This window comes from Poecilia mexicana, unplaced genomic scaffold (assembly GCF_051168715.1).
Source record: "Poecilia mexicana isolate PSO_F unplaced genomic scaffold, ASM5116871v1 scaffold_9, whole genome shotgun sequence".
NCBI classification, from domain to species: Eukaryota; Metazoa; Chordata; class Actinopteri; order Cyprinodontiformes; family Poeciliidae; genus Poecilia; species Poecilia mexicana.
In genome coordinates, this window is record NW_028263378.1 from 15,909,077 (window position 1) to 15,919,468 (window position 10,392).

Consider the following 10,392-nt stretch of genomic DNA (forward strand, 5'->3'; position numbering starts at 1 on the left):
ATTCATTTGTAATTCAATTAAAGCTTTTTTTTAATCATGGTTTGATCAGAAACATAGTATATTTTTATAATCATTTTTTGTTGTTTATTTTTAAAGTAATAATTGTATGGAATTATACTTTTATTTTGGAAAAAAAAATTGGCGAGAATGATTCCTGCTGCTGCCAAGGAGCAGCTGGTCACTCCAACATTAATGCCTCTGAACTGTTTAGAACGATGCGACGAAAACGTTTTTAATCTTTGGAAAGGTAACTCCGTGTGCCTCGTTAGCCGTTCTCAGCCCATGCCTCATTACAAGTTAACCACAGAAAAAAACAACACACTCAGAGGCTGAATGGGCATCAGCTGATGCTCATTTGACACCGTGTTTTGCCCTGTGTGTGTACGCCACATGTTGGACGTTGCAAAGTTCATGAAGCATGTTGACTCATGGATGTATTTATCAACACTGAACGTAATGTTTATTTTTGTGTTTCTTTTTTTTTTGTCTCCGTTCTTTCACTGAATCTTTTGTTTTTTTTTGGCTGCTCACTGCTCTGTTTGTTTTTTTTTTCCTCCCTCCCTCTGTTTTTTTTTCTCTGCATCTGTCCTTCATCCTCTGCATTTCCTGTCCTCTGTCCTCCGTTTCCCCTGCGTTCCTCCTCTCCCTCTGACAACCCTCACCTTCGGGCGTGGGCGCAGGAAACTAGTGGACTGTCCCCAGCTGTTGGATGTGGACGACATGGTGAAGATGCGCGAGCCGGATTGGAAGTGTGTGTACACGTACCTGCAGGAGTTCTACAGGGGCCTGGTGACGAAGGGCCTGGTTAAAACCAAAAATTCCTCCTAGAGTTGATCCTCAACTAAAACCGAAGCTATGGTGAGACGGGGGGACGAGCTTCTGAGGGGGCCTGGCTTTGGTTCTGACTTTTAGTGGTTTGCAAAGTATTCACATCCCTTGAATTTTTTTTCACGTTTTGCCACATAATGACGACGAGCTTCAATATACGATAACCAACACAAGAGCCTATAACTGCGAGATCTTTGCAAAACTCTCTGAGGGGTGTTGTGCATTTGTTTTCAGTCCTTTTTACTCCGATACCCCTACATGAAATCCAGCATTAACAAAATGGATTCGGTTGTCAAAGTCCGCAAGAGGCCACCTGTGACGATTTCAGCTATATCGAATTTAAATCAACACCTTATAGGAGGAACTGTTTTGATGGAAACACTGGAGACATCGTGATGTCTGCGTCATTCTGTGAGGTTAACCGTCTTCAGCAGGGACAATTATAAAGAATATAAAAAACAGAATCACAGGGATTCTTCTTTTAAAATTTATCAGTAGAAAAACAATTATTTTGCATTCAGATTTTTGTTTTGAACTTATTCAGTCTACAGGACTGAGTGGTCTCTAACGCCATCGTACTGCCAACACCAAAAGACTTGCAGCTGTGATTTCAGTGAAATCAAATTGCATTTAATCACTTTTCCACCATTTAGCAACTTTTCTGCATCTTCTCTGTGTATACCGGTAAAACCCAACGCGGTGAATTGTAGTTTGTGGTTGTGGCATAATGTGGAAAACTTCAAGGGATGCAAAAAAATGACCAGTGTAGAGAAAAAACAATGAATAGATAAACATTAATGTCTACTTTTTGCATTTGGCCTGTCATGCTAATTTAAAGCTTCTGTGGTCTAAAGCACCAAACATGGCATATGTGAATGTGTGCATCTCTGTGCTGTGTGTCTTCGGCCCGGCAGAGAGCCAGGGCCGACTGCAGCACTTTAAAAGGAGTTGCTGTATTGCTGTCTAAGTTGAGAAACAAAGCAGAGAGAAGTGCTTTGTTGTCCCGCTCCTCATCCGATCGAGTTTAAGATTACAAGTGTTTATGCTCTTTGCTTATAAAGCCTTTTAAAGATACTTTAATTTGAAACACACAGCAATGTGTCTGTAGGTCCTTAAATAGGAAAACATGCCTCATGTTGACATTTCTTCTCTCTGGAGAGAGATTTGTTGTTTATGTTTCCGATATTCTTTGATTTCTGCTGTGACATGTCCAAAGGTTTGCGGAGTCGAACGCCACCTTGTGGTCACTTTCTGCAAACACTCATCATGAAATATTACTTATTGGGACCTTTTAAAGTGTTGCACATAATAATAGTTTAGGTGGTTATAAGAAATACTTAAGAATAAACAGGGTTTTCATACTTTTTTCATTTAAAAAAAATGTTTCTGGTGTTGAATTTCTAGATGTTTCCAGCTGTTTTTATAACATTCTGGACATTTTAGTACGAAACAATGACCCAGTTTGGTTAGAGTATCTCAGCCCCTGGACTTTGCTTTACACAGTAGCATCTGTATCAACTTATATCAGTTTTTATTTTTTAGAATATATCACCTACGACATATTAAATCTGTACTAGATTTTCCTACACCAAATATAGATTCTTTAGCCATTTTTCCCCTTTATATTCGTTGCAAACTGGAGGCGGTATGAGAATAATGATTAAAATAAAAAGTAAATGCTTAATATACATGTGTTTCCCTGATTAAGTCAGTAAGATTCTGTAGATCAGTTTCACTTTTTGAACTGAGAATGACTGAAATGCATTACATTTTAATTTACCTAGATGTACCTGTTCATATCCAGACTTGGAAAAATAATAAAATCCCAAACTTTTCAGGATTTCCTTCGAGCCTTTGTATGAACCGTTATGCAGTAACCAGGACGAAACGTGTAGTTGAGGAAACGGGTTGCCCGTCCTCTTGAGTTCAGGCTCGCGTCCAGCCTCGTCCTGACCCGTCTGTCTCTTTCAGGACCTACGCCAACTGCATGCCTTTGCTGGAAGTGGAGGACATGATGATCATGGGTAACAAACCGGACTCCAAATGCGTCTTCACCTACGTGCAGTCTCTGGTGAACCACCTCCGCAGATACGAGATGTCCATGGGCCGCCCCTGCGACCTCTGACCTGTGGCCAGCTGTCCTTCACATCCCTGGTGAACACGCCGGGGATTTTCTGTGTGTTTGCGTTGTTTTACTTCTAACATGTGTTGGCAATGCTTCGCTGTTCCTTCTTAAAACAATCTTTGCTGACACAAAGTCTACCTCTTTAGCAGAGAGGACGCCTACATGTTAAAAATCTTCCAAGGTTTTAATTTTATTATTTTCTGTGTTTAAACTGAGCTCATTGCAGATTTCAGCTGTCATTTCGCTGGCATTAACACTCTCACCCCCCCACAAAAAATATATGATATCTCCTCTTTTAATATAACTATACCCATATTTTTTTCTGCTGTAATTTTTCTGCTGATGAATCCACTGAAACAGCAATATTGTTTTCTTTCCGTCCTGGTACTTCTTTTTTTTTTCCTTCCCATTTCTAACCAAACTCTGGTTGCTTTAATTATTTTAAATTATTTTTTAGCTGATAAGCATAACGAGTTTTAATTAACAAGTACAGAAGTGTTCATTTTTGTTTATTTAAATGAATTCATCATTGTCAGAGGAATCTTGTGCTAAAAAAAAAAAAACCCTTCCTGCACAGAGCTGCTGATAAAGTTGTCGTTCTGAAAATATTAAAATGGGGAAGTTGGAGCCTGATTGAAATCATTTCTGATGGCGTATTTAAAGAAAAACGACCACACTGTCGACGACGACGACGTCCTGCTAGCCTGTCGATTTAGAGTTTATTTATGCTCAAACTGGTTTTAATGCCGGTGTTTTAGTTCGTGCTTGAAGCCATTAGGCAGTTATCTTAAGTATTTTAATAAGCTGAAGTTCTTCTTATTTTTTTTTTCTGTAATAACCTGGACTTGCTTCTCTGCCCAGTGTGGGCACTAATGCTGAAAACTTTACATAAGAGAAGATTTGCAATGTGGATTTTTATTTTAAGGTTCTTTCAAGAGAAAATTATGAAAACTTGTTTTCAAGCTTGTTTTTTGGTGAAAAAAAAAAAATCCACAAAGCAGTGAGCATTGAGTGTGTTTGTGTATATAAGAGCTTGAACACATGGTATGATTTCATGTTTTCTGTGCACTGCAGTAAAATGTAAATTACCAATTAAACCAATTTGAGAAATGAAGTTTGTATGAAGGTGATTGCTTTATCTTTTTCACTGATCTCTCAGCTCTATCTTTACCTGGAGAAATGTGGAAAAATATTTTTATTTTTAGTCCTAATTCTTTGTCTTATAGTCCCAAACTTCCATCATCAGTTATTTTGCATAGATTTTTTCCGCCCCAGATTCCATATTAAAAGTAGTTTAACCCATTTCAGATATGTACCGTTTTTTGACAGTCTACTAAATAAAATCCCAACAAAATGCATCCAAGCTTGTGATGTGAAGAAGTTCTTAAGGTACCACTAAGCCTGTCGTAAATGTGGGCCGAACTGAAACCGAGAAGGACTGAAGTTTGACCTGAAAAATGTGTGGAAACTTTTACACAAATGATAAGACAATTTTTATTTATTTTTTATTTCATTCACAACTTTTCCACTTGAGTCTTTACGTGCGTCCACCAAGCCCACCAAGAACAAGCAGCATCAGCCTCAGGCCGGTCGGTCGGACGACTTTTCACCTGAGGCTTCATTCGGTTTCACAGCAGGTGGGAGGAAGCACGAAATGACTCAAATGAGATGGAGATGAAGGGGATAGCGAAGAGATGATTGAACATGAAACGCTTCCAGTACAAAACTACATTTATAGTTATGTTCTAAAACTAAAAAAAGAAACGAGGGGTAGAAAAAACAAAATGTCTCAACTGGAAAGAGCCTGTGTGGTTGTTTCCCTTGTTCTTTCCCCATGAGCAAACTACGACAGTCTGCTGGTTGTGGAGCGGCCCAGAGGGAGCGTTTCTATTTTTGCCAGTTCTTGGCGGTTATAGGTCGGTGTGCTTGACCTCTGGATTAGACTCTGAGGAGGCGTTCTCTGTGTCTACAGTGGACATGGATGATTTGAACGGGCGCTCGTCTTTGAACGGGCTGTCTTTGGCGGGAGCGAAGCGGAACTCCTCCGGCACCTCGTCTTCTGGTTGAGCTTTCTTGTAGAAACCCAGTTTCTCCAGCAGCTCGTTGATCTCAGAGCGGGTCATGTCAGTCAGAGCTATCCGCTGTGACGAGAACACATTGGTTCAATGATTAGTGGACATCCAGACGTAATGCTCTGTCGAGCACCAACATGTCGTCTTATGAAGAAAAAAATTAGGACACCGAATGACAGCCAGTGTGGTGTTCTGACGCATTTAGATGCAATGATATTTAATAGAAATTTTTACCAGTACTGGAAAAAATTCAAGTGATATAAATACACAAAAACTGAAGAAAAGAGCACCACTACTCAGCATTTTAGTAGAGGTTTGCCCTGTTTCCTGACCGTTGATGTGAGGGAAGATCAAAACATGTTCTGTTTATTTTTTTTTTCTTTTTTTGTTTCAGCTTGTGAGTCTAATTAGTAAACTGCCAAAATGCAAACGTGGCCGGCCAAACAAGTTCATCCTGAAAACAGACCACAAGATGCAAATCCTCCACAAATCACAGGACCTACAGCACGCAGCTGGTACGGCTCGGGGACATTTCTGTACAATCAAAAAGATGCTGCGCAAGTTTACCTTCGTGGGAGGTGTTCAAAAAGTAATTGTTTTCTCTCTAAGAAACGCATGTGGGCCCGGATTATATATTCTCAGAAAAAACAGGAATTCTCATTTATCTGAATTATCTGGACACAAGAAAAAGAAGGACATGTTTGGCGATAACTCATTTAGATGCTGTCAGGCGACTTAAAACTGGCTGCTTGTGCAAGAAACACACTAACATCCATCCAGACCAGCATCAGGGATTGGTGGATTACTACCAGAACACTGAAGTTATTTCAGCCAAGCAGCAGGAGAAGGGAGGAGTGTGTCCTAACGTTTGCCCTCAGCTAGAAAATACATTTATCTTTTTAAGTAAAACAAAGTTAGTCTTTGTTTTCTGTGCAAATAATTGACTTTTCCAGTCCAAAAACAGATGAACACTTATTGATTAAAAAACTTGAATATCTAAGTGTCCTATTTTATTTTTTTCAACAACTGTATATTATGGCAGTACGTTTGATATTTTATTAAATATTGTATTATTCAGCCTCAATGAGGGCAGTCTCTTCCTCCTAACACACTAACACATTTTTCATCATGTTGTCTAATCTCTTCAAATCTGCAGCCGGCATCTGAACCATTCGGTTCAGTTTTAACCAAATGTGACAGTGAGGAAGCTCCTGTAAACATCCTGAGGAAGTGTTCAACAAGCAAATGGGAACTGTAGCTCGATCTGAACAGCCACGTTTCACCCGGAGGAGCTGGTTCAGACCAAAATAGGACTATTATCCTGACTCCAAATTAATGCTTCATTTGCTCCAATTTCTGCTTAATGAGAATATTGGCTGCAGCATTCAGCTGAGGCTGAGCGCGTCTTAAAACCTCATTCAGACCTTAAGCTTTCACTAATGTGAGGAAGAGAGTAAATAGATTTCAATAAGGTTACTTCCTTTTCAAACGTATCAAACTCACATCTGAGATGCACAGGTGCGTCACAAAAAAAGAGAACAGAAAAAAAAAAACATTGATGTTTCTTTTTTTTGTTATAATGATGATTTATAGCTGATGCTGAGCAAAAATTCAATTTATCACAAAACTGCACACAAAAAACTATTCTAAGCTAAATACTGTAATGAAAAGACCTTTAAAAATCTAATTTTGTCACATTTCAGATCTTCAGAATGTGGGTGATCATGGAAAATGAGATGTTTTGCTACACTCTGTGTAATCAGTAGAGTCCAGAATATTTCAACGCAATCTTTACAGATAAGATAGTTTGTTTTTGGTTTCATCCAGATCTCTGTCCTTGCCCAGTGCCTTTATTGCGACTATGCCTGATAATCCCTGTGGTAATATTTTCTCTGGTTTAACTGCTCCCATAGATAAATGGCACCCACCTGGATAATGCATGATAAATAATGACATGAAGTTTCCATTCTCTTTGCTGCTTTCCTCCAAAACATCTGCCTCTCTGGGGACTTTCTTGCAATGTGAGGGTTTTATTTGAGTGCAATATTTTGAACACTAACAGCTGCAGGAGCTGCTTGTAGACACATTTATTTCTAGGCTCTCTTTGGAGTGGCTGGTTAGTTTGTTTGTCTAAGCCTTGTGGTTTGGTCGGCTCCTGGGAAATTAGCAGCTGGATCTGTTCACATCCATTATGGATCAACAGATTTTTAAAAACACAACAAAGACAATAATGACAACGCTAAGATAGTGACAACATTTTAGACACTTACTAAGATGAAGAAGAGTTTAGAAAATCTGATATGATTGAGATTTACAGGGCCTATAAAAATGTGTCCAGCCCCTTTAATGTCTTACCCTTTTACAAATTGATTATGATCAACAAAATATGGCTTTGACAAAAAAAAAATACAAAAAAGATTTTTTTTTAATTCAAAGTGAAAACTGGTTTCCACAAAGTAATAGTTAAAAAAATGCAACATAAAATAAAAGATTGCATAGCTGTTCACCTCCTTCAAGTCAGTATTTAGTAGATGCACCTTTGGCTGAAATCAAAGCACAGATTCTGGGTGGATAGATGCCAGGCTGCACATCTGGGCACTATATTTCTAGTCCTTTCTTACTTATAACACTGTTCCAGCTCTGACAGATGGCTGAGGATCAGCTCTGAACAATCACAAATTATATGAGATTAAGATCTGGTCTTTGACTAGGCCAATCCAGAACATCCACCTTCTTGTCTTCAAACCATTTCTGCGTTGATTCACCTGGATGCTTGGAGTCGCCGCCTTTCTGGAAACAAATGTTCTCTAAAGCCGTAGTTCTCTTGCAGATGAAAACAAATTGTCCTCTGGGATTTCCCTTTAATTCATTTTACCACCTGCCTTTACAAGCCTTCCCTGACCTGCTGCAGATTAGCATCCTCACAGAATAATGCTGCCACCACGGTGCTTCACGGTGGGGACGGTGTGCTTGTGGTGATGTTCAGAGGCTGAGACATCTGAAAGTCTCAGCCTTTCAGATGAGACTGAAAGGCTCCATTTCAGTCTCATCAGAACAAAGAACTTTCTTCCACTTCACCTTAGAGCCCCACGTACCTTTTGGCAAACTCTTATTGAACCTTGATATGGGTTTTCTTCTCCACTGGCTTTCTCATTGCCACTCTCACATAAAGCTTAGACTGGGCTACAGTTGTTTTCTGCAGAATCTCTCAACATTTTCTCTGATTTGCTTCAAGTGTTATTTGGTCTGCATGCTGTGATTGTAGCCAGGAATAGTAATTAACCACCACACAGGTGTGTATTTATACTACAATCACTTGAGACACAGTTGCTATCCTCAAGTATTCTCCATTCCACTCATTGTGGCACCAATTGACTGGACCTCTTTCAGCCACTTTAAAAGAAAGTGAATAGTTATGCAATCAGTTACTTTATGCTGTATAATTTGATGATGTGTGTCAAATATTTTTCACTGGTCTATAACTGAGCCTTATTCTGACTTCAAACCCTAAAAACAATCATATGGTTTCTCTTTTTTTCCTGCCATTTTAGCAGGAGTGTGTGGACGTTTAGAACCACTGTAACTGCTTGAATACACAATTTCCAATCATTAACAGTTATTAAAAATGTATGACACTTACATCTAGTTCTTCATAGTAGTGGTTCAGGAGGACAAGCTCAGGATCAGCCCCAGGAATGTGCTTCATCACCAGGTTATGGCTGTGGTGGGGTCAGTCAAGGCCTTTTAGACTTAAAACAATGAGCATGCTTTCAGTGCTCAATTTGAGTGAAAGGATACTAAAGAGGAATATCCTGCATCACAAAGGCTTTGACCTGCAGACAGAGGTGAGAATTAATGTGTGTGTCTGTGTGTGTGTGTTATTCTAAAACAGATGTGTTGGGATTATCTGAAACCCAGGTTGTAAAATGTGAACCATTTCTCTCAGAAGATTTTTAAGTAGGGATCTACTTTCTGCTGCCTCTAGCTTTGTAGTACTTCAACAACACAACTTACCTCTCTGAGTCTATTCAGTTGTCATCCACCACATGTCTGCAAAGAGACAAAATTAGATTGGAGGAAAAACTCACAAACAGCACTTGTGTTTAGCAAGTGAGACATGTTGTTTCTTAACAATGGAAACTGGTAGCTTAAATATGTGTCACTGCACCCTCCCCCCACCCCCCAAAAAAATCTGGAAGGAGAAAAAACACCTTGACAGACCTTCTCTGCCAACAGGGTTTGGAATCAGTGCAGCTTTACCTTTCGTTCAGCACTCAGGTTCAGTGAGGCCCTGGGGAGGCTGTCTGGCCTATTTTTGTTGGATATCTGAGCCAAAGGTATGAGGTAAAATGTGACCAAGACAAGAGTAGCATCAGATCATGTCTTTTGTCTCTGAAGCTGGCAGGTTGGTGATAATGTGACATCCTCTGGGTGAAAATACTTTACTTTCATAAGCTTTTGTTCATCAGATGCCATTATGTAGCCTGAGAACCCTCTCACACTCCACGCAACAACTGGGAAGTCAAACTATTTCACATTTTACAGTCATTTGCAGCGACTAAATGAGACACTGCTTTTGTTCCTAACTTTACCACAACATACATAATTATCCGATTTCCTGAAAGCACTCGTCTAAACGACATTGTGACGCATGCGCTTTGAAAAAACACAAAGAAGAGAGCATCCATCCCCACGTAACAAAACCGATTCATGACACCCGCTCTGTGTTTTCAGTCGCTATTAAACAACTGCTTTATGCTGCTTCCTCCCTCTGTGCAGAAGGCTTGCTGTACCTCCACCCTGGCTTTGGCCAGCCCGTCCAGCTTCTGCAGATCCACATCATAGGCCGAGGCGCAGTGAAGGAAGGAGGCCAGCACGATCAGCCACATTCTTCTTCTCCCGGGACAGGTCGCCGTGAGCAGCAGCGGGTTCCTCTGTCTGACCGGTGGTTACCTGCGGAGGTTTGAATACCACCGAGGCGAAGAGGAGGAGGAGGAGGAGGAGAGGCGATGACGAGCAGCTGTGTCACTACCGGACTTCTTGCCACGTCAAATATTTCTCCCAGAACAGAGAGGGAGGCGTGGAGAGGACTCTCATTGGCTACACGAGGCTCCTAAACCAGAATGTATCAATGCGATTCTTTACTAATGCAGGATATCATTGATGTGAAAAAGGTGAAGATTAAATATTGCAGAATATGCAATGAAATATTATATTATTACAAATCTTTAAGTTTTTATAGTATGGTGATTACGCGTTAATATACACAAGCAAATATATTGTAACAAACAAGCAAAAAAAAAAAAAAATCAGTTATTTTTTTACATTTATTGTTGTTATACATTTTTCTTTTCATAACATGCGTTG

At 39.8% G+C, this 10,392-nt stretch overlaps 2 protein-coding genes across 2 annotated transcripts in view; one reads left to right on the forward strand and one right to left on the reverse strand.

Annotated features, from left to right (window-relative positions):
* The window catches only part of smtnb (smoothelin b), a 53,010-nt gene extending 48,943 nt beyond the window's left edge, over positions 1-4,067 (forward strand). The window contains 3 exon segments of the mRNA XM_015006454.2: positions 681-813; positions 815-858; positions 2,800-4,067. Coding sequence (XP_014861940.2) covers positions 681-813; positions 815-858; positions 2,800-2,953 — 331 coding nt within the window. The 3' untranslated portion in view covers positions 2,954-4,067.
* Positions 4,068-4,422: 355 nt separating this feature from the next.
* Positions 4,423-10,080, reverse strand: selenom (selenoprotein M). The gene is made up of 5 exons (XM_015006458.2): positions 9,819-10,080; positions 9,040-9,075; positions 8,824-8,858; positions 8,666-8,744; positions 4,423-5,094 (listed from the first exon to the last, which is right to left on the reverse strand). The coding sequence occupies exons 1-5, from the start codon at positions 9,912-9,914 to the stop codon at positions 4,864-4,866; spliced, it is 477 nt and encodes a 158-aa protein (XP_014861944.1). The 5' UTR covers positions 9,915-10,080; the 3' UTR covers positions 4,423-4,863.
* Between the last annotated feature and the right edge of the window lie 312 nt (positions 10,081-10,392).